Source organism: Bombina bombina, chromosome 9 (genome assembly GCF_027579735.1).
Source record: "Bombina bombina isolate aBomBom1 chromosome 9, aBomBom1.pri, whole genome shotgun sequence".
NCBI classification, from domain to species: Eukaryota; Metazoa; Chordata; class Amphibia; order Anura; family Bombinatoridae; genus Bombina; species Bombina bombina.
The window spans coordinates 156,442,170-156,466,143 of NC_069507.1; the positions used below are offsets into that span (position 1 = coordinate 156,442,170).

The window sequence follows — 23,974 nt, forward strand, 5'->3', positions numbered from 1 at the left end:
TCATGAAAGTTTAAATTTTGACTAGACTATTCCTTTAAAATTCTAAATCCAAGAAAACTTCCTTTACAGCAGTGTTTAATAAGGATTGCCAGCCATGTATTTTGAATATGGCAGACGAGTTTAATTTCTCTGTCCATGTCAAACAACCACTAAAGTACTACTAAAGTCAAAATCAAACTTTCAAGATTCAGGTAGAGCACACAATTGTTAACTTACTAGCTCTCTTCCATTAATATGCACAATCATTTTATAAGCACAGCTTCTACTGAGCATGTGCAAGATTCACAGGATATATGTCTATGCATTTGTGATTGGCTGATGGCTGTCACATGATGCAGTAGATTTAGACTGTACCCTCACTGATGTGTTTTTTACCTCACGTTTGTATCTTTTTTTGAAAACGACGTCAAATCACATGAAGGTTTTGAAAGAAATAATACAACTATGTATCCTATCTTTAAAAACAAAAACCTACCGATGCGTCTTCACATCCTTTCCTCCTATAACCCGACAAGTCACATCTTGCTTTGGTCTCAGTTTAGATGTTGGGAATGAACCTACTGTGACTTCCTCCAGTATCTGAGATGCGTGAATACGTCCTACAACATTATCATTGATGGTGACCAACACACAAGTTGGTTTAATACTTTTTACAATTCCATTAACCAGCTGTCCTAAATGTAGACCATTGCTCATATAGGTCGATTTCTTCTGTTCAACTATTTTTTTAGTTTTCAAACCAGCTATTTTCTGCACCGCAAGCAAAATACCAAAGTCCTCTGTAGAAGTTGTTTTAAGAATCAAAGAAATCTCTTGCCCAGCTTTCAGTTTTTCTGACTCAAAACGAAAGGTGTCGTTAAAATGAGAAGTTACAGGAACAGCAACAAGCTGAGATGTTCCTTCTAAAGAGGCTACTGCAAACTCTTCTGCGACATGTTGCACAACTGCGGAATAAGTGGCGTTTTCTTCAAGCTGTTGGAAGATAAAAGACATTAAGCATTCTAAGAACAATTTAAAAGGGACCAAAATTGTTATTGTTTAAAAAGATAGATTTTTATTTACTACCCATTCCCCATCTTTGCACAACCAACATTGTCATATTAATATACTTTATAACATTTAAACCTCAAAAATTCTGCCTAAGTCACTAGACAAAGCCACTAGACAGCCTCTTAACCACATGCTTTTTTTATTAGCTTTTGACAACAGGAAACTGCTAGTTCATGTGGGCCATATAGATGAAATGGTGCTCATGAAGTTGTGCACAACACAGTAGTAAATGGCTAAAATGCAAGTCCATAGATAATAAATAAAAAGTCATGTGATCAGGGGGCTGTCAGAAGAGGTTTAGATACAAGGTAATCACAGAGGTTAAAAGTGTATTAAAATAACCCTGTTGGTTATGCAAAACTGGGGAATGCGTAATAAAAGGATTAGCTATCTTTTTAAACAATAACTTTTTTAATTTGACTGTCCCTTTAATACTCAGATACACGTTACATACAAGTTAGTCCTCTGCTACCAAGGTGAACCACAGGAACACTGTAAACCTCTCATTAGTATAATGTAATTTTTTTTCATTAGATAAAGCTTACAGCTCTTTAAAAGACCATAAACATTTTAGGATTTTTATGCATAGTAAAACGGCTGTGCAATATACTTTTATAATTTATTTTGCCCCTTTTCATGAAATTTAGCTGTGAACATTGTGAATTTTCTCATTATCAGAGTTGGAAATGCACATCACAGACTTCTCATGGCTAACCCTGCTACATATATTTCCCTAATTGGCTTCAGCTGATAATGTGCTTTACTCCAACACAATGACAATGGCTCGCCTTGTCTTCTACAGATTCAAGCCCTGATTGGCTCCTACAAATAAGGCGAATGGTGGATGGAGGTTGGCCATTGAAAAACACTTGCAACAAAATATTTATTTGTTTTAAAAAGGTTTAAATTAGAATATTATAAGGTGTTTAGTGTCCCTTTAATAACATTGTTCTTAATACTAACTTGTTTACATACATAGTTAATTAGCAACAACAAAACTTACGGTCTCTTTTCTTTTTTTCAGAAGTGTCTCAAGTAGAGAGACGTGAACATGACGCTTGAGGGCATCAACGTGTAGAACTGCTACCTTTACCTTCTGCCCTGGAACAACACTTTTACCTGAAAAACATTTAATACAAACTCTTAAAGGGACAGTAAACTGCCACGTACAACTACAGCAGGATGGTACAACTCAACATGATATGGTTTTCCCTCCTGTACCTGCAGCTGTCTTTAAAGGGATAGGAAAGTCAAAATTACACTTGCATGATTCATATAGGGCATGTTATTTTAAGACACTTTTAAACTCACTTCTCTTGGTACCCCTTGTTGAAAAAGAATACACACATATCCTACACTAGTGGGAGTTAGCTGCTGATTGGTGCCAGCACACATTTGTCTCTTGTGATTGGCTAACTAGATTTGTCCAGCTAGCTGCCAGTAGTGCAATGTTCTTCAGCAAAGGATAATCAAGATAATGAAGCAAATTTGCTAATAGAAGTAAATTTGGAATTTGTTTGAAATTGTACATTTTATCCAAATAATGAAAGAAAATGTTGGGGTTTCCTGTCCCTTTAAAGCCGTTCTCTTATATTAACTCTTTACAGAATCCAGTTGGTAAACTTCTGCATTTTATACTGGCTGCCGACATCTTGTACCGCGCGTATAGTTGAATCACATGCTTTTTGACAGCTGTACCTTTCACTTCAGTTTAGCTCATATAATAGAGAGCAGAACTGTTACATTTCTGCAGTTTTTTTTGCACAGTTTAACATTTAAAATAACAAATATAAGCTCCAAGATGGCTGCGCCCAGCATGAGGAAGCAGGGCTTCACTAACTAATAATTGTAAGAAGTTAAAATAAGAGAAAGATTTTGAAGACAGTTGCAAGCACAGGAAGAAAACAATAGTATGGTGAATAGTAACAGCAGTTTAATGTCATTTTAAGTAGAAAAATGTATTGTTTTCCATTAGAAGAAATATTTTGTTTCAGCAACATACAATTCTTAAGGTTCCTAAAATCTCTTTCTTAAAGTAACATCACAAAGAATTTCTATAACCTATTAACACTTTCCCAAAAAACTGCCTCCTATCCATTTCTAATTCTCCAAAACCTGGAAAGGCCCACCACTTGCAATGGACCTTATTACGCTATAACCTGCAGTTCAAACACATTGCCAGGATTTGTTCTAAGGGGGCGCTAGACTACTAAACCCACCCCCAATACTTAAGGGTGCCCACTGCATTGTATTTGCTTGCAAAGCACTTTTATTTACATATACAATGGTGCTTATTACTGCTTTGTCCGGTCGCTCAGACAATGTGACCAGAAACAACCAACCTCCTCAACATAGATAAGGCTGGTACTAAATGCAGAAAAAATAGTTGAGGAATCAAACCCATAGATCAAATCACGTATGGCGCCCTACTCCAGAATTTTTATTGTTTTAAAAGATAGATAATCCCTTTTATTACCCAGTCCCCAGTTTTGCACAACCAACACTGTTATAATACACTTTTTACCTCTGTGATTACTTTGTATCTAAGCCTCTGCAGACTGCCCCCTTATTTCAGTTCTTTTGACAGACTTGCATTTTAGCCAATGAGAGCTGACTCTTAGGGTAACTCCAAGTGCATGAGCACAATGTTATCTATTTGGCACATGTGAACTAATGCCCTCTAGCTGTGAAAAACTGTCAAAATTAATTCAGATAAGAGGCGGCCTTCAAGGGATTAGATATTAGCATGAGTCTACCTAGGTTTAGCTTTGAATTAAGAATACCAAAAGAACAAAGCAAATTTGATAAAAGTAAATTGGAAAGTTGTTTAAAATGACACGCCCTATCTGAATTATGAAAGTTTAATTGTGACTAGACTGTCCCTTTAACTGGTTCTGGCAACTGGCTTATAAACTGTGAAAGTAGTGTCCTGCTGCCACTAATCTGGTTTTATTTGGTAGTAATCATGGTACAATATGCAACCTTTGTAAGCTATGTTATTTTCACACTAATGTGTCTTGCTAGCTATGTGTTTATCCATCTGTGAAAAGGGTTAAAGGGACAGTATACACTCATTTTCATATAACTGCATGTAATAGACACTACTATAAAGAATAATATGCACAGATACTGATATAAAAATCCAGTATAAAACTGTTTAAAAACTTACTTAGAAGCTGTCAGTTTGGCTCTGTTGAAAAGGTAGCTGGAAAGTCCACTGCAAGTGGCAAATAAGACAATCCCCCCCCCTCCCCCTTCTTTTGCATATGAAAAGACCCTTTACACAAACAGGAGCAAGCTGGAGTAGGTAGTCGAGCGTATTCACATAAAACTTTGGGGCTTGGTTAGGAGTCTGAAAATCAGAGCAATGTTATTTAAAAATAAGCAAAACTATACATTAATTTAAAAAAAAAAAAACTTTATGGGCTATATAAATAGATTATCTACAAAACATTTATGCAAAGAAAAAATGAGTGTATAATGGTCCTTTAAACACACAAAGTATTATAGCTGCTAAACAAGACAAGGCCAGTGAAACAATTAGGAGTGGCATATTTAAGTAGCTCCCAATAACCATCCTTTTCGTCTTCAGAAACTGCAATGTGCATTCAGATCCTGAGCAGAACTTCAGCTTTATTTTAAACCGCTTTGTGTGTGTAAAACACATTTGGAAACATACAAAAATGTCTTATTAGGCAAACAGCATTTCAGGAATCAAAAAAAGGGAAACACCACACACAAGAAGAGATTGTTTGGTACCTCCAACATGATGCTTGGAAGCCAACACTGTTTGTGCTCCACTGATTTGGCTAACGCTGAAGAGGACCGATCCATCTTCTTGGATAACTTCAACCACCAGACTAAGCTTTTTTCCAGGGACCAAACCAGAAAGATTTACATCTGCTTCTGGGTCTTCTGATATAAATAAAATAAAGATACATAATTACAGTGCATAAAGGGACATGGTCCTAGATGTAAAAGGTCACAAAAGTAATAAAGGGACTTTATAGCCAATTTCTTTGTTTATTTCACTAAAAGAGAACATTTCAAAATATATTTTTTTTAATTTATTTTCCTGTCCTGAATAAATCAATGTTTTAGTCATGTGTGTCCCTCTCGTCCAATAAAACAGAGGAGATTTACTTTATCAGTCAGTTAGGATGTGTAGGAAGCCCCCCCAAAAAAGCTTTGTTTTAATTTCAATTTAAATTGCTTTTACTTAGCAATTTATCAGGCATTGACATGTGTGCATGCTGATCTTTCACATAAATGATAGTGTACTGCCCATTTAAAGGGACATTTTTTCTTTGTTTTATCTAAAAGAGGACATTTAAGTATCACATTTGTTTATGTAAAGCAGATGTATTGTAAATAAAACATTTAAAAAAATAAGTATTGAGTATTTCAACATAATATTTTTGTGAGGGTGGCATTGGGGCATACCAGAAATAATACTTTTAGTTTTTTAAACTATACAAACAAGACACTAACAAAACAGAACAAAGACTGCTAATAAAAATATAAACTGCTGTTGTGATATAATTATCCTTTAAATACAAATAAATTGTTTTCACTTAAATTCTGATTTATCATGTTGCTGCATTAAATTGTGCTCTGCTATCTGAATGCAGAGCATAAATTGGACTTACTCCAGCATCCACCAACCTAATTCAGAATGAAAGTCCTCACCTTGATTATTAATTAGACTCTTCACAAGCTGCAGGTCGGTGAAGCACTGGCTAAGCCTAGCAAAGCTCTCAGTGGAACGGTCATCAGGAGAGCACTCAGACATCTTCAAAGTAAGCAGGAAGCGTTTCTTCTCCTCGTCTATGTTGGTTACCTTGGCAACCACAGTCTGTCCTATGACAAAATGTTCACTGGTGTTGGTCACAAACTTGTCACTTATCTCCTAATAAACATAAAAACAAAAAAATAGAATTGAGAAATACATTAGAAACCTGTTTAAAAACATCAGTGTAGTTTTAAAATCAGTTTACAGTGTGTAAAGAAGGGCATTGTTTAACATCAATCTTACTACTAGACAAGCAATAACGCTGGTACTGCACTTACATTGCTTACAGCAATAAGTTAGTCAAAATGTATTATACAAGAAACAGAGAAATGTTTAATTTACTTGTAAAGTACATTACAAGAAAAATTGCATTCCCTTTGAATAATTTTTCTTCTCTGAAAATTGAGCTTGTTCCCTGCTTTTTAATTTTGAAGTCAAATTCTGTATTTTAAGTATGCCTGAGTCCCCTACATACTATTAAATGCTTAAAGGGACACTGAACCCCAATTTTTTCTTTCGCGATTTAGATAGAGCATGCAATTTTAAACAACTTTCTAATTTACACCTATTATCAATTTATTTGTTCTCTTGCTACCTTTATTTGAAAAAAGAAGGCTTCTAAGCTAAGGATCCAGCCAATTTTTGGTTCCGCCACTGGACATCACTTGTTTATTGGAGAGTGAATTTATCCACCAATCAGCAAGAATAACCCAGGTTGTAAACCAAAAATGGGCCGGCTTCTAAACTTAAATTCTTGCTTTTCAAAAAGAGATACCAAGAGAATGAAGCAAATTTGATAATAGGAGTAAATTAAAAAGTTGCTTAAAATGGAATGCTCTATCTGAATCACGAAAGAAAAAAAAAAAAAGGAAATTTATGCTTACCTGATAAATTTGTTTCTTTTACGATATGACGAGTCCACGGATTTCATCCTTACTTATGGGATATCGCCTCCTGGTCAGCAGGAGGAGGCAAAGAGCACCACAGCAGAGCTGTATATATATAGCCCCTCCCTTCCCTCCCACTCCAGTCATTCGACCGAAGTTAGGAAGAGAAAGGAAAAGCCAAGGTGCAGAGGTGACTGAAGTTTAACAAAAATAAAGACCTGTCTTAGAAAATGACAGGGTGGGCCGTGGAGTCGTCATATCGTAAAAGAAACAAATTTATCAGGTAAGCATAAATTTCCTTTTCTTTTACAAGATATGACGAGTCCACGGATTTCATCCTTAATTATGGGATACAATACCAAAGCTATAGGACACGGATGAAAGGGAGGGACAAGACAGGAACCTAAACAGAAGGCACCACTGCTTGAAGAACCTTTCCCCCAAAAACAGCCTCAGACGAGCAAAAGTATCAAAATTTGGAAAAAGTGTGAAGAGAAGACCAAGAGACCAACCTTGCAAATCTGTTCAACAAACGCATCATTTTTAAATGCCCATGAGGAAGCCACCGCCCTAGTAGAATGAGCCGTAATCCGTTCAGGAGGCTGCTGTCCAGCAGTCTCATATGCAAAACGGATGATACTCTTCAGCCAGAAAGAAAGAGAGGTAGCCGTAGCATTCTGACCCCTACGTTTCCCGGAAAAGACAACAAATAATGAAGATGATTGACGAAATTCTTTAGTCGCCTGCAAGTAAAACTTCAGGGCATGGACCACGTCCAAGTTAAGTAACAGACGCTCCTTCTTAGAAGGATTAGGACACAATGAAGGAACAATAATTTCCGGATTAATATTTTTGTTGGAAACAACCTTAGGAAGAAAACCAGGTTTGTTACGCAACACTACCTTATCGGAATGAAAAACAAGATAAGGAGAATCACATTGCAATGCCTCAAGCTCAGAAACTCTGCGAGCAGAAGAAATAGCAACCAAAAATAAAAACTATCCACGATAATAACTTAATATCTATGGAATGCATAGGTTCAAACGGAACCCCTTGAAGAATATTAAGAACTAAATTCAAACTCCAAGGAGGAGCAATTGGTCTAAACACGGGCCTGATTCTAGTCAGAGCCTGACAAAAAGATTGAACATCTGGAACATCTGCCAGGCGCTTGTGTAACAATATAGATAAAGCAAAAATCTGTCCCTTTAAGGAACCTGCTGACAACCCTTTCTCCAATCCTTCTTGGAGAAAAGATAAAATCCTAGGAATCCTAACCTTACTCCACAAGTAGCCCTTGGATTCGTACCAATAAAGATATTTACGCCATATCTTATGGTAAATCTTTCTAGTAACAGGCTTGCGTGCCTGAATCAAGGTATCAATGACCGAATCAGAGAACCCTCGCTTAGATAAAATCGAGAAATTAGATTCGGATGATGGAAGGGTCCCTGAATGAGAAGGTCTTGCCTCAATGGAAGCTTCCACGGTGGCAGAGATGACATGTCCACCAGATCGGCATACCAAGTCCTGCGAGGCCACGCAGGAGCGATGAGAATCACCAAAGCCCTCTCCTGTTTGACTTGAGCAATCACCCGGGGAAGGAGAGCAAACAGAGGGAACACATAAGCTAGATTGAACTGGCATTCTGACGAGACACCATAAGATCCAGTTCCGGCCTGCCCCATCTGAGAATCAGGTTGGCAAAGACCTCTGGATAGAGTTCCCATTCCCCCGGATGAAACGTCTGTCTGCTCAAAAAATCCGCCTCCCAGTTGTCCACTCCTGGGATGTAGATTGCTGACAGATAACAAGAGTGAATTATCTGAATTATCTTGGATAATGAATTATCTTGGATACTTCTGTCATTGCTAAGGAACTCCTTGTTCCTCCCTGATTGTTGTAAGCCACAGTCGTGATGTTCTCCGACTGGAATCTGATAAATTTGGCCGAAGCCAACTGAGGCCAAGCCTGAAGCGCATTGAATATTGCCCTCAGCTCCAGAATATTGATGGGAAGTAGCGACTTCGACCGAGTCCACACACCCTGAGCCTTCAGGGAGTTCCAGACTGCACCCCATCCTATTAGGCTGGCGTCTGTTGTCACTATCACCCACTGACGGCCGAGGATTGGACTGAAGGGAACGAAATGTATTCAGAATCTTTAACTTTCTGACTTCCTTCAAAAAGATTCTCATGGATAGAGAGTCGATTAGAGTTCCCAGAAAAGGAACCCTTGTCTGAGGAAGTAGTGAACTTTTTTCTAGATTCACCTTCCACCCGTGAGTCCGCAGAAAGGACAGGACAATGTCGGTATGAGACTTTGTTAGTTGATAAGACGACGCCTGGATCAGAATGTCGTCCAGATAAGGCACCACTGCAATGCCCCGCGGCCTGAGAACCGCTAGCAGAGACCCCAGAACCTTTGTGAAAATTCTGGGTGCTGTGGCCAGACCAAAAGGAAGAGCCACGAATGGAAAATGTTGTCCAGGAAGGCAAACCATAGGAACTTGTGATGATCCCTGTGTATAGGGATATGAAGATATGCATCCTTTAGATCCACGGTAGTCATATATTGTCCCTCCTGTATCAACGGAAGAATGGTCCAAATAGTTTCCATCTTGAAGGATGGAACTCTGAGAAACTTGTTTAGACTTTTGAGATCTAAAATGGGTCGAAACGTTCCCTCTTTTTTGGGAACTACAAATAGATTTGAATAAAACCCCTGCCCCTGTTTCTGAATTGGAACGGGGCATATTACTCCCATGAGGGATAGATCTCCTACACAGCGTAAGAACACCACTTTATCTGGTCGACAGATAATCGTGAAAGAAGGAACCTTCCTCTGGGGAACGAATTTTTGAACTCCAACTGATATCCCTGAGACACGATTTCTAGGGTCCAGGGATCCTGAACGTCTCTGATCCAAGCCTGGACAAAGAAAGAAAGTCTGGCCCCCTACTAGATCTGGTCCTGGATCGGGGGCCGCCCCTTCATGCTGTCTTGGTAGCGGCAGCAGGCTTCTTGGATTGTTTACCCTTGTTCCAAATCTGGTTGGGTCTCCAGGTGGACTTGGCTTGAGAAAAATTCCCTTCCTGTTTAGTGGAAGAGGAAGAGAGGATTCCCTTGAAGTTTCGAAAGGAACGAAAATTACTCTGTCGTCCCCTTTGCTAAGATGTTTTATCTTGAGGGAGAAGGTGACTTTTACCTCCCGTAATATCAGAAATGATCTCTTTCAAGTCCGGCCCGAACAGGGTCTTTCCCTTGAAGGGAATAGCTTAGATTTTGAGGATACATCCGCAGACCAAGACTTTAACCATAAGGCTCTTCGTGCTAAGATGGCGAATCCTGCATTCTTAGCCGACAATTAGGCGATCTGAAACGAAGCATCCGTAATAAAAGAATTAGCCAGCCTAAGGGCCTTAATTCTATCCTGTATTTCCTCTAAAGAAGTCTCAGTCCTAAGGGACTCTTCTAGAGCGTCAAACCAAAAAGCGGCCGCAGTTGTGACTGTTACAATGCAGGCCGTCGGTTGCAAAAGAAACCCTTGATGAACAAAGTTTTTTGAGAAGACCCTCCAACTTCTTATCCACGAGGTCTTTGAAAGCACAACTGTCCTCTATATGAATAGTCATACGCTTAGCCAGGGTAGAGATAGCTCCCTCGACCTTAGGGATCGTCTGCCAAGAATCCCGCACGGTGTCAGCTATAGGGTACATTTTCTTAAACATAGGGGAAGGGGAGAACGGGATACCTGGTCTTTCCCATTCCCCAGCAATAATTTCCGAAATTCTCTTAGGAACCGGAAAAACATCAGAATAAGAAGGGACCTCCAAGTATCTGTCCATCTTACACAATTTCTCTGGAGGGACCACAATAGAGTCACAGTCGTCCAGAGTCATCAAAACCTCCCGTAGTAACAGACGGAGGTGTTCAAGCTTAAAGTGAAGGTAAAGTTTTTGGTTTTTGCAGTCTGTATTCTATTCCTCATCTAATATATAGTATGATCGCAACTTTTTTTTAATTTTTTTTTTATATATATTATAGTTATAAATACACTTTATATTTACATTCCCGGCCGTTCCTAGCTCCGCCCTCCATATATTTCCGGATAATGCCTTTATTACTTCAAATGCGCATTCCCGATTGCCGGAACAATTGCGCATGCGCACGATTCCCCATACAATCGATTTGCGCCTGCGTGACACAAAAAATGTTATGCCTAAAGCGCAGGCGTCAATCGTTGCATTCAATGACTAGCTATCAATGATAGTATTCAAAGCCGGCGACGCTGAAATTTGCGCTGGTTTGGTATCCTATATACGAGCGTAACCTAGAAGTTACGCTCGTATATTTCTGCCGTCGCCCGTAGTTTTTTGGGCCATAGGCAGGTATACCAAACCAGCGCAGTTTGGTATCCAATATCTTACTCCATTTTCACCTCGCCACAAAAAGCAGCCGTAGTAAGCCTTACGCTGTCTATTGGAGCCTCATAACTCCCTAAACTAGCTACAAAATAAACCTAACGCATGCGCAATGTCTATCTACCTGTCAACCGGATCCCCCGCCGCAATCCCTAATAAAGTATTTAACCCCTAAACCGCAGCTCCCGGACCCCGCTGCCATCTACATTAACTATCCCCTAATGTGATCCCCCTACACCGTCGCCAACAATATTAAACTACCCCCTAAAGTGAGCCCCTTACACCGCCGATATCTACCTTACCTACCCACTAAAGTGAGCCCCTTACACCGCCGACATCTACCTTACCTACCCACTAATGTGAGCTCCTACCCCGCCGCCATTTTAAAATGATTAACCCCTAATTTAATCCCCCTACCCCGCCGCCACCTATATTAAATTAATTAACCCCTAATCTAATCCCCCTACCACGCCGCCACCTATGTTAAATTATTTAACCCCTAAAATACTAAACTATCCCTACCACTAAACCCAAGTCTAACCCTACAAATAGCCCTGAAAAGGGCTTTTTGCGTGGCATTACCCCAAAGTAAACTGCTCTATTGCCAGCCCTTAAAAGGGCTTTTTGCGGGCCATTGCCCTAAAGTAATCAGCTCTTTTACCAGCCCTTAAAAGGGCTTTTGGTGGGGCTTTGTCACAAAGTAAACTGCTCTTTTGCATCTAATCTAAATCCCCCTACACCAGCCCTACCTATAATAAATGTATTACCCCCTAATCTAATCCCCCTACACCGGCCCTACCTATAATAAATGTATTAACCCCTAATTGAATCCCCCTACACCGCCGCCAGCTATATTAACCCTAATTATATTAGGGTTAATATAGTTATTATATTATATATATTAACTATATTAACCCTAATTATATTAGGGTTAATATAGTTAATATCGTTATTATATTATCTAAATATTAAGTATAATAACCCTATCTAACTCTAACATCCCTAACTAAACTCTTATTAAAATAAATATAATATAAATATTAATAATGAAAATATTCCTATTTAAATCTAAATACTTACCTATAAAATAAACCCTAAGATAGCTACAATGTAATTAATAATTACATTGTAGCTATTTTAGGGTTTATATTTATTTTACAGGTAACTTGGTATTTATTTTAACTAGGTACAATAGCTATTAAATAGTTATTAACTATTTAACAGCTACCTAGTTAAAATAATTACCAATTTACCAGTAAAATAAATCCTAAACTAAGTTACAAATACACCTACACTATCAATAAATTAAATAAACTCCAAATATCTAAACTAAAATACAATAAAATAATCTAAAATAAATTACAAAAAACCCCCACTAATTTACAAAAAATAAAAAATATTACAAGATGTTTAAGCTAATTACACCTATTCTAAGCCCCCTAATAAAATAATAAAGACCCCCAAAATAAAAAAAATTCCCTGCCCTATTCTAAATTAAAAAAGTTCAAAGCTCTTTTACCTTACCAGCCCTTAAAAGGGCTTTTTGCAGGGCATGCCCCAAAGAAAACTGCTCTTTTGCCTGTAAAGATAAACACAATACCACTCCCCAACATTACAAGATGGCGTCCGTCGAATTCCGATTGGCTGATAGGATTCTATCAGCCAATCGGATTGAACTTGAATCTGATTGGCTGATTCAATCAACCAATCAGATTTTTCTACCTTAATTCCGATTGGCTGATAGAATCCTATCAGCCAATCGGAATTCGACAGACTCCATCTTGGATGACGTCATTTAAAGGTACCTCATTACTCGTTCAGTCTTCGTGCCAGAAGGATGCTCCGCGGCAGAGGAGCGAAGAAAGAAGATTGAAGATGCCGCTTTGCTTGAAGACATCACCGGATGGAAGAAGACTCCCTGCAGCTTGATTGAAGATATAGCCCGGATCGGATGAAGAGTTCTGCCCGGCTGGGTGAATACAAGGTAGGGAGATCTTCAGGGGGGTAGTGTTAGGTTTATTTAAGGGGGGTTTGGGTGGGTTTAGAATAGGGGTATGTGGGTGGTGGGTTGTAATGTTGGGGGGTGGTATTGTGTTTATCTTTACAGGCAAGAGAGCTGAATTCTTTGGGGCATGCCCCGCAAAAAGCCCTTTTAAGGGCTGGTAAGGAAAAAGAGCTTTGAACTTTTTTAATTTAGAATAGGGCAGGGACATTTTTTTATTTTAGGGGGCTTTATTATTTTATTAGGGGGCTTAGAATAGGTGTAATTAGCTTAAAAATCTTGAAATATTTTTTTTATTTTTTGTAATTTAGTTTAGTTTATTGTATTTTAGTTTAGATATTTGTAGTTTATTTAATTTATTGATAGTGTAGGTGTATTTGTAACTTAGGTTAGGATTAATTTTACAGGTACATTGGTAATTATTTTAACTAGGTAGCGATTAAATAGTAAATAACTATTTAATAGCTATTGTACCTAGTTAAAATAAATACAAAGTTGCCTGTAAAATAAATATAAACCCTAAAATCGATACAATGTAATTTATTGATTACATTGTAGCTATCTTAGGGTTTATTTTATAGGTAAGTATTTAGATTTAAATAGGAATATTTTCATTAATAATATTAATATTATATTTATTTTAATAAGAGTTTAGTTAGGGATGTTAGAGTTAGATAGGGTTATTATACTTTATATATATATATATATATATATATATATATATATATATATATATAATAACTATATTAACCCTAATATAATTATCGTTAATATAGTTAGTATAGCTGGCGGCGGTGTAGGGGGATTAAATTAGGGGTTAATATTTTTAAAATAGATGGCGGCTGGGTAGATGTCGGCGGGGTAGATGGGGTAGATGTCGGTGGGGTAGATGTCGGCGGGGTAGATGGGGCAGATGGCGGCAGGGTAGATGGAGTAGATGGCGGCGGTTTAGGGGTTAATAACTTTATTAGGTAGCGGCGGGGTCCGGGAGCGGCGGTTTAGGGGTTAAACACTTTATTGGGGATCGCGGGTTGACAGGTAGATAGACATTGCACATGCGTTAGGTGTTCGGAATTGTTTGCGCATGCGCTACATGTGAACGAGCATGGATTGTCAATGACGATTTGTTAGGGAACACATGCGCAGTTTGATTGCGTTACATGTGCAAAAAAGGGGCTGGACGCCACGGGGTATGGGTTAGAATTCGTTAAGGGCAATGTCAATCAAATTAGATACGAGGGACAAGATGGCGGGCGGAGGAAGAAAGTAAGCGAAGTAGGTTTATAAATCCTTCGATTATGGTTTTAGTCTTAAATTATAAAAAAATGATGAATTAAACTAACGTTTATTTTAGGTAATTAACAAGATGAGGAAGAGTGGTGAACGTGACTTGACATTCACTTTAAACCTAAAAAACATCACTTCCGAATCTGTCTGCGGTAAAGCACTTCCTGAGTCAGAAAGTTCCCCCTCAGACAGGGCCTCCCTACCCCCCAATTCAGAGCCCTGGGAGGGTACATCGGAGATAGCCATCAAAGTATCAGAAGTCGCAGGGACCACATGGGTTTGCCTTGTAACACTGGCAACTTAGATAAAACTTCTGTAAGAGTGGATGACATAACTGCAGCCATATCCTGCAGAGTGAATGAAGTGGACGCAGTTGAAGAACACTGCGTCGCTTGAGCGGGCGTTAAAGGTTGTGTCGCTTGGGGAGAAAGATGCAGCATACTCTGAGTCTAATCAGGCTGAGAAACATCCTTAGATACACTGGCATTAAAGAAAATTTGTTCTTTAAACTGTAAAGCCCTCTCAGTACGAGGGACAAAAAGTAATAGGGGGTTCCACATTGGCATCTAAACACATAGAGCATGTACCTTCCAGAAGGTCAGCCATGACAAAAAACAAACCAGCAATAGCAATATTGGTCGTTTTAAATGTGATTAAAAACAAACCCTTTTAGAAATGTTGTTGAAAATGATGTACTGTACCTTTAAGAATTAAACCGCAAAGTTTCTTACTGCACCGCAATAAACTTGCAATAACAGGGACACACCATAAGACTTTTAGAAGATTGTCCTGTAGTCTGAACAGTCAAATTATGTATAAAGGCTTAAAGACTAAATAACCACTTGAACCTCGCTACAGCTCTACTGCGGCGCCTACCTGTCCCCACGAGTCACTGAATAGACCTCCGTGAACGGCACTCCTAAAAACCGCTTGTGGGATTGCAAACACAAGCTGTTTTAGGTAACATCGAAGTCCTGAAGCTCTCGCTCTCTCAACAGTCAGGATTCGGATGGCAAATGCGCGACTAAGTGCGCGAAACTGTTAAGCCCTGCCCATAGTGGGCGGAATTAATTCCCCGGCCATAATACGCACAGCATGGGAATAAAAAATGTCTTTTACCACTGTGTTATCAACATGTTAAAAGTTGCCAATGCGCCCCCTCAAAACACACTCTGTCCACCATTAGATCATTAAATGATAGGACACTTAGCCTCCCAGCGTTAACCGGAGTCCTTCTAAACACATCCACCTAAATCAACCCTTATTAGGTCCCAGATAGAACTGCTGAACTTCACCTAATAAAGGGGGGATACCCATGCACACAATCTTACCCTGTGCAAACTGATTACCTCTTCCCGGTATAGGGAATAAGTGCCAGTCTGTTCTGAGATACTACAGTCTCCCGAGAAGCAAATGACTGTACATACCTGAATACTGAACGCAGTATGAGGCTGTCCCACACAATGAAGATGTTCTTTTCCTCTCCTCCAGCAGATCTGTGCGGGCAAAAAGGGTCTTAGATAATATCTGCTAAGACCATTAGCAAGGCAGCAAACAATATGGGAGTCGCTTGAAAAACTGAAGTCTCCCCAGTCCATTGCTTAAAAGCCAATAGCTCTAGCCCTGAGAAGAAAAAAAAAAATAGTACACACTGGTACCATTTAAAAATAATAAACTCTTGATTGAAGAATATAAACTAACACCTCACTTTACCTCTTCCTATAACCAACACAGGCAAAGAGAATGACTGGAGTGGGAGGGGAGGAGCTATATATACAGCTCTGCTGTGGTGCTCTTTGCCTCCTCCTGCTGACCAGGAGGCGATATCCCATAAGGATGAAATCCGTGGACTCGTCATATCTTGTAAAAGAAATTGGGTTCAGTGTCCCTTTAAAGGGACATTAAACTCATGGTTATAACTACAGTAACAGGTTACTAGTCACCATGCTAGTGTTTTCCTTATGTATCTGCAGCTCACTTTAAAGCTTTTCTCTTATTTTAACCCATTACAGAAGCAAGTTGGCTAAGCTGTGCATCATTACAGTGGGTGTCGCCATCTTTTAGTGCACGTATTGTTGCATTCTGTGATAGAAGCAGTGAGCTTTCACACATCAGTGTTAGTGGCTTTTTGACAGCTGTATTTAGCACTTTGGATTATCTCTCACAAAAGAAAGCAGAATCTTTACATACTTTCAGTATTTAACAGAATTTAAGGGGTCGACTCAGTGGGCTGAATTACGCTGCCGGAATTCAGCATTGCACAAGAACGCAATATCCCCAAACACACGCGGACAAGAGCTGTCAATTTCCCCGGTCGGCGGAGAGGTTAGGGAAGTAGTGGTCTGATGGCCGCTGCTTCATAAATACGGACTGCAGGTTCTCTTGTGAACACCTGCAGTTGTAGGGAGTTGAAGGCTGGCAAAAGCCTTTGATAAATCGACCCCTAAATGTTCAATAAATATAAAAAAAGCCGTCCGTAATAAAGTTATAAAAATAGGTCACTAACATGTTGAACCAATGGCTGTGTGGAATATATATGTGTTCTGCACAATTTCAGAATTGAATTACAGGAAAGGGGGACACAATAAAATAATACAATTTATATATATATATATATATATATATATATATATATATATATATATATATATATATATATATATATATATATATATATATATATATATATATAAACCCATCTCAAAGCATTTAATGTCACTTTAATCATGTTAAAAAAAGTTCCACCTGGTATTTAAATATTCATGTTTTTTATGTGAGATTTTACTACAAACCATTGTGCACATAGTTTCCAGACCTGTTTTATTCTTCAACCTGTACATACAAAGATGTTAAATAAAACCCAAATGATTTCCAAGCCATCTGTCCTATATTATCTAGCAAGGAAACCGGGTATGTGCTAATTTTGTATGTGTACTTAAAGGGACATGAAAAAAACTTGAAATTATCAAATTTGCTTCATTCTCTTGGAATCATTTGCTGAAGGAGAATTAAGGCACTATTGAGAGCCAGCTGAACATATCTAGTTAGCCAAAGACAAGAGACAATTGTATGTAGCCACTAATCACCAAATTGATATCAGTAGTTTAAGATATGTACACATTTTTCAACAAAGGATACCAAGAGAGTGAAGTACATTTGAAACTAGAAGTGAATTTAAAAGCTTCTTAAAATTACATTCTCTGTAGTTTTGGCTTTCCTATCCCTATAAAATAGAATTCTTCCAGACTTCAAATCACATATTTAAAAAAAAAAAAAAAAAAAACAGAATTTATGTTTACCTGATAAATTTCTTTCTCCAACGGTGTGTCCGGTCCACGGCGTCATCCTTACTTGTGGGATATTCTCTTCCCCAACAGGAAATGGCAAAGAGCCCAGCAAAGCTGGTCACATGATCCCTCCTAGGCTCCGCCTACCCCAGTCATTCGACCGACGTTAAGGAGGAAAATTTGCATAGGAGAAACCATATGGTACCGTGGTGACTGTAGTTAAAGAAAATAAATTATCAGACCTGATTAAAAAAACCAGGGCGGGCCGTGGACCGGACACACCGTTGGAGAAAGAAATTTATCAGGTAAACATAAATTCTGTTTTCTCCAACATAGGTGTGTCCGGTCCACGGCGTCATCCTTACTTGTGGGAACCAATACCAAAGCTTTAGGACACGGATGAAGGGAGGGAGCAAATCAGGTCACCTAAATGGAAGGCACCACGGCTTGCAAAACCCTTCTCCCAAAAATAGCCTCAGAAGAAGCAAAAGTATCAAACTTGTAAAATTTGGTAAAAGTGTGCAGTGAAGACCAAGTCGCTGCCCTACATATCTGATCAACAGAAGCCTCGTTCTTGAAGGCCCATGTGGAAGCCACAGCCCTAGTGGAGTGAGCTGTGATTCTTTCAGGAGGCTGCCGTCCGGCAGTCTCATAAGCCAAACGGATAATGCGTTTAATCCAGAAGGAGAGAGAGGTAGAAGTTGCTTTTTGACCTCTCCGTTTACCAGAATAAACAACAAACAAAGACAAAGTTTGTCTGAAATCCTTAGTAGCTGCTAAGTAAAATTTGAGAGCACGAACTACATTCAAGTTGTGCAACAAACGTTCCTTTTTTGAAACTGGATTAGGACACAAAGAAAGGTACAACTATCTCCTGGTTAATGTCTTTGTTAGAAACAACTTTTGGAAGAAAACCAGGTTTAGTACGCAAAACCACCTTATCTGCATAGAACTCCAGATAAGGAGAAGAACACTGCAGAGCAGATAATTCTGAAACTCTTCTAGCAGAAGAAATTGCAACCAAAAACAAACTTTCCAAGATAATAACTTAATATCAACGGAATGTAAGGGTTCAAACGGAACCCCCTGGAGAACTGAAAGAACTAGGTTGAGACTCCAAGTAGGAGTCAAAAATTTTGTAAACAGGCTTGATTCTAAACAGAGCCTGAACAAAGGCTAGAACATCTGGCACAGCTGCCAGCTTTTTGTGAAGTAACACGGACAAGGCAGAAATCTGTCCCATCAAGGAACTTGCAGATAATCCTTTTTCCAATCCTTCTCGAAGGAAGGATAGACTCTTAGGAATCTTAACCTTGTCCCAAGGGAATCCTGCAGATTCACACCAACAGATATACCAAATTATGTGGTAATTTTTCTGGTTACAGGCTTTCAGGCCTGAACAAGAGTATTAATAACAGAATCTGAGAACCCTCGCTTTGATAAGATCAAGCGTTCAATCTCCAAGCAGTCAGCTGGAGTGGGTCGAACGGACCTTGAACAAGAAGGTCTCGTCTCAAAGGTAGCTTCCATGGTGGAGCCGATGACATATTCACCAGATCTGCATACCAAGTCCTGCGTGGCCACGCAGGAGCTATCAAAATCACCGACGCCCTCTCCTGATTGATCCTGGCTACCAGCCTGGGGATGAGAGGAAACGGCGGGAACACATAAGCTAGTTTGAAGGTCCAAGGTGCTACTAGTGCATCCACTAGAGCCGCCTTGGGATCCCTGGATCTGTACCCGTAGTAAGGAACTCTAAAGTTCTGACGAGAGGCCATCAGATCCATGTCTGGAATGCCCCACGGTTGAGTGACTTGGGCAAAGATTTCCGGATGGAGTTCCCACTCCCCCGGATGCAATGTCTGACGACTCAGAAAATCCGCTTCCCAATTTTCCACTCCTGGGATGTGGATAGCAGACAGGTGGCAGGAGTGAGACTCCGCCCATAGAATGATTTTGGTCACTTCTTCCATCGCTAGGGAACTCCTTGTTCCCCCCTGATGGTTGATGTATGAACTTGGCCCTCACTAGCTGAGGCCAAGCTTTGAGAGCATTGAATATCGCTCTCAGTTCCAGAATATTTATCGGTAGAAGAGAGTCTACCCGAGACCAAAGACCCTGAGCTTTCAGGGATCCCCAGACCGCGCCCCAGCCCATCAGACTGGCGTCGGTCGTGACAATGACCCACTCTGGTCTGCAGAAGGTCATCCCTTGTGACAGGTTGTCCAGGGACAGCCACCAACGGAATGAGTCTCTGGTCCTCTGATTTACTTGTATCTTCGGAGACAAGTCTGAATAGTCCCCATTCCACTGACTGAGCATGAACAGTTGTAATGGTCTTAGATGAATGCGCACAAAAGGAACTATGTCCAGTGCCGCTACCATCAAACCTATCACTTCCATGCCCTGCGCTATGGAAGGAAGAGGAACGGAATGAAGTATCCGACAAGAGTCTAGAAGTTTTGTTTTTCTGGCTTCTGTCAGAAAAATCCTCATTTCTAAGGAGTCTATTATAGTTCCCAAGAAGGGAACCCTCGTTGACGGAGATAGAGAACTCTTTTCCACGTTCACTTTCCATCCGTGAGATCTGAGAAAGGCCAGGACAATGTCCGTGTGAGCCTATACTTGAGGAAGGGACGACGCTCGAATCAGAATGTCGTCCAAGTAAGGTACTACAGCAATGCCCCTTGGTCTTAGCACCGCCAGAAGGGACCCTAGTACCTATGAGAAAAACCTAGGAGCAGTGGCTAATCCGAAAGAAAACGCCACGAACTGGAAATGCTTGTCCAGGAATGCAAACCTTAGGAACCGATAATGTTCCTTGTGGATAGGAATATGTAGATACGCATCCTTGAAATCCACCTTGGTCATGAATTGACCTTCCTGGATGGAAGGAAGAAGTGTTCGAATGGTTTCCATCTTGAACGATGGAACCTTGAGAAACTTGTTCAAGATCTTGAGATCGAAGATTGGTCTGAACGTTCCCTCTTTTTTGGGAACTATGAACAGATTGGAGTAGAACCCCATCCCTTGTTCTCCTAATGGAACAGGATGAATCACTCCCATTTTTAGCAGGTCTTTTACCCAATGTAAGAATGCCTGTCTTCTTATGTGGTCTGAAGACAACTGAGACCTGTGGAACCTCCCCCTAGGAGGAAGCCCCTTGAACTCCAGAGAATAACCTTGGGAGACTATTTCTAACGCCCAAGGATCCAGAACATCTCTTGCCCCAGCCTGAGCGAAGAGAGAGAGTCTGCCCCCCACCAGATCCGGTCCCGGATCGGGGGCCCGCATTTCATGCTGTCTTGGTAGCAGTGGCAGGTTTCCTGGCCTGCTTTCCTATGTTCCAGCCTTGCATAGGTCTCCAGGCTGGATTGGCTTGAGAAGTATTACCTTCCTGCTTAAACTTAGGTTTATTTTTGGTCTTGAAAAGACCTATCCCGAGGAAGGGCGTGGCCCTTGCCCCCAGTGATATCAGAGATAATCTCTTTCAAGTCAGGGCCAAAGAGTGTTTTCCCCTTGAAAGGAATGTCAAGCAATTTGTTCTTGGAAGACGCATCCGCTGTCCAAGATTTTAACCGAAGCGCTCTGCGCCACAATAGCAAAACCCAGAATTTTTTCGCCGCTAACCTAGCCAATTGCAAGGTGGCGTCGAGGGTGAAAGAATTAGCCAATTTAAGAGCACGAATTCTGTCCATAATCTCCTCATAAGAAGAAGAATTACTAATAATCGCCTTTCCTAGCTCATCAAACTAGAAACACGCGGCTGCAGTGACAGGGACAATGCATGCAATTGGATGTAGAAGGGAACCTTGCTGAACAAACATCTTTAGCAGACCTTCTAATTTTTTATCCATAGGATCTTGGAAAGCACAACTATCTTCTATGGGTATAGTGGCGCGCTTGTGTAGAGTAGAAACCGCCCCCTCGACCTTGGGGACTGTCTGCCATCAGTCCTTTCTGGGGTCGACTATAGGAAAACAATTTTATAAATATGGGGGAAGGTACTAAAGGTATACCGGGCCTGTCCCATTCTTTACTAACAATGTACGCCACCCGCTTGGATATAGGAAAAGCTTCGGGGGGCCCCGGGGCCTCTAAGAACTTTTCTATTTTACATAGTGGTTCTGGAATGACCAGATAATCACAATCATCCAAATTGGATAACACCTCCTTAAGCAGAGCGCGGAGATGTTCCAACTTAAATTTAAAATTAATCACATCAGGTTCAGCTTGTTGAGAAATGTTTCCTGAATCTGAAATTTCTCCCTCAGACAAAACCTCCCTGGCCCCCGCAGACTGGTGTAGGGGCCCTTCAGAAACCATATCATCAGCGTTCTCATGCTCTACAGAATTTTCTAAAACAGAGCAGTCGCGCTTTCGCTGATAAGTGGGCATATTGGCTAAAATGTTTTTGATAGAATTATCCATTACAGCCGTTAAATGTTGCATAGTAAGGAGTATTGGCGCACTAGATGTACTAGGGGCCTCCTGTATGGGCAAGACTGGTGTAGACGAAGTAGGGGATGATGCAGTACCATGCTTACTCCCCTCACTTGAGGAATCATCTTGGGCATCATTTTTACTAAATTTTTTATGACATAAAATACATATAGTTAAATGAGAAGGAACCTTGATTTCCCCACATTCAGAACACAATCTATCTGGTAGTTCAGACATGTTAAACAGGCATAAACTTGATAACAAAGCACAAAAAACGTTTTAAAATAAAACCGTTACTGTCACTTTAAATTTTAAACTAAACACACTTTATTACTGCAATTGCGAAAAAGTATGAAGGAATTGTTCAAAATTCACCAAAATTTCACCACAGTGTCTTAAAGCCTTAAAAGTATTGCACACCAAATTTGGAAGCTTTAACCCTTAAAATAACGGAACCGGAGCCGTTTTTATATTTAACCCCTTTACAGTCCCTGGAATCTGCTTTGCTGAGACCCAACCAAGCCCAAAGGGGAATACGATACCAAATGATGCCTTCAGAAAGACTTTTCTATGTATCAGAGCTCCACACACATGCAGCTGCATGCCATGCTGTCCTCAAAAACAAGTGCGCCATTACCGGCGCGAAAATGAGGCTCTGACTATGATTAGGGAAGCCCCTAAAGAATAAGGTGTCAAAAACAGTGCCTGCCGATATAATCATATCAAAATACCCAGAATAAATGATTCCTCAAGGCTAAATATGTGTTAATAATGAATCGATTTAGCCCAGAAAAAGTCTACAGTCTTAATAAGCCCTTGTGAAGCCCTTATTTACTATCTTAATAAAAATGGCTTACCGGATCCCATAGGGAAAATGACAGCTTCCAGCATTACATCGTCTTGTTAGAATGTGTCATACCTCAAGCAGCAAGAGACTGCACACTGTTCCCCCAACTGAAGTTAATTGCTCTCAACAGTCCTGTGTGGAACAGCCATGGATTTTAGTTACGGTTGCTAAAATCATTTTCCTCATACAAACAGAATTCTTCATCTCTTTTCTGTTTCTGAGTAAATAGTACATACCAGCACTATTTGAAAATAACAAACTCTTGATTGAATAATGAAAAACTACAGTTAAACACTAAAAAACTCTAAGCCATCTCCGTGGAGATGTTGCCTGTACAACGGCAAAGAGAATGACTGGGGTAGGCGGAGCCTAGGAGGGATCATGTGACCAGCTTTGCTGGGCTCTTTGCCATTTCCTGTTGGGGAAGAGAATATCCCACAAGTAAGGATGACGCCGTGGACCGGACACACCTATGTTGGAGAAAACAACACACTGTTTAATGCGCACACTTATGTTTGTTACCAAACTAGAACAAAACAGTAATTTAGTCTGTGCAACAAAACGCACAATTCCAAATATATCCAAGAAATACACAGAGCTGTCACTTACACTTCTGGGCACTAGTCCAACAAGACCACAAGGGATTTCCACAAAAACACCATATGGCATGATGTTTTTTACAAATCCAGTGAGTGACATTCCAACTTGCAGCTCAGAAATATCTTTCACATAATGTCCTTGTTCCACGGATGAAATCAGCGAAGTTTTTCTTGTTACAGTCTAAAACATTTGTTAAGGTCTGGAACACTTTATCCAAACAAAATAAAAAATAGATTTACAAACAACAAAATTTACATCATTATGTAAAGGGTTTATTAAATAACGAGTTCAGCTGCAGTCTAGTAGCCATTTATAAACAAAAATAGTGCAGAATTCTAGCCAGTTATAGTGTATAC

General features: G+C 39.9%; 1 protein-coding gene across 1 annotated transcript in view; it reads right to left on the minus strand.

Moving 5' to 3' along the window:
* The window catches only part of PDCD11 (programmed cell death 11), a gene marked incomplete at its 3' end in the record, with an annotated part of 141,216 nt that overhangs the window by 80,215 nt on the left and 37,027 nt on the right, over positions 1-23,974 (minus strand). The window contains 5 exon segments of the mRNA XM_053692449.1: positions 476-972; positions 2,054-2,169; positions 4,810-4,965; positions 5,740-5,959; positions 23,628-23,798. Of these exon segments, the coding sequence (XP_053548424.1) occupies positions 476-972; positions 2,054-2,169; positions 4,810-4,965; positions 5,740-5,959; positions 23,628-23,798 (1,160 nt within the window).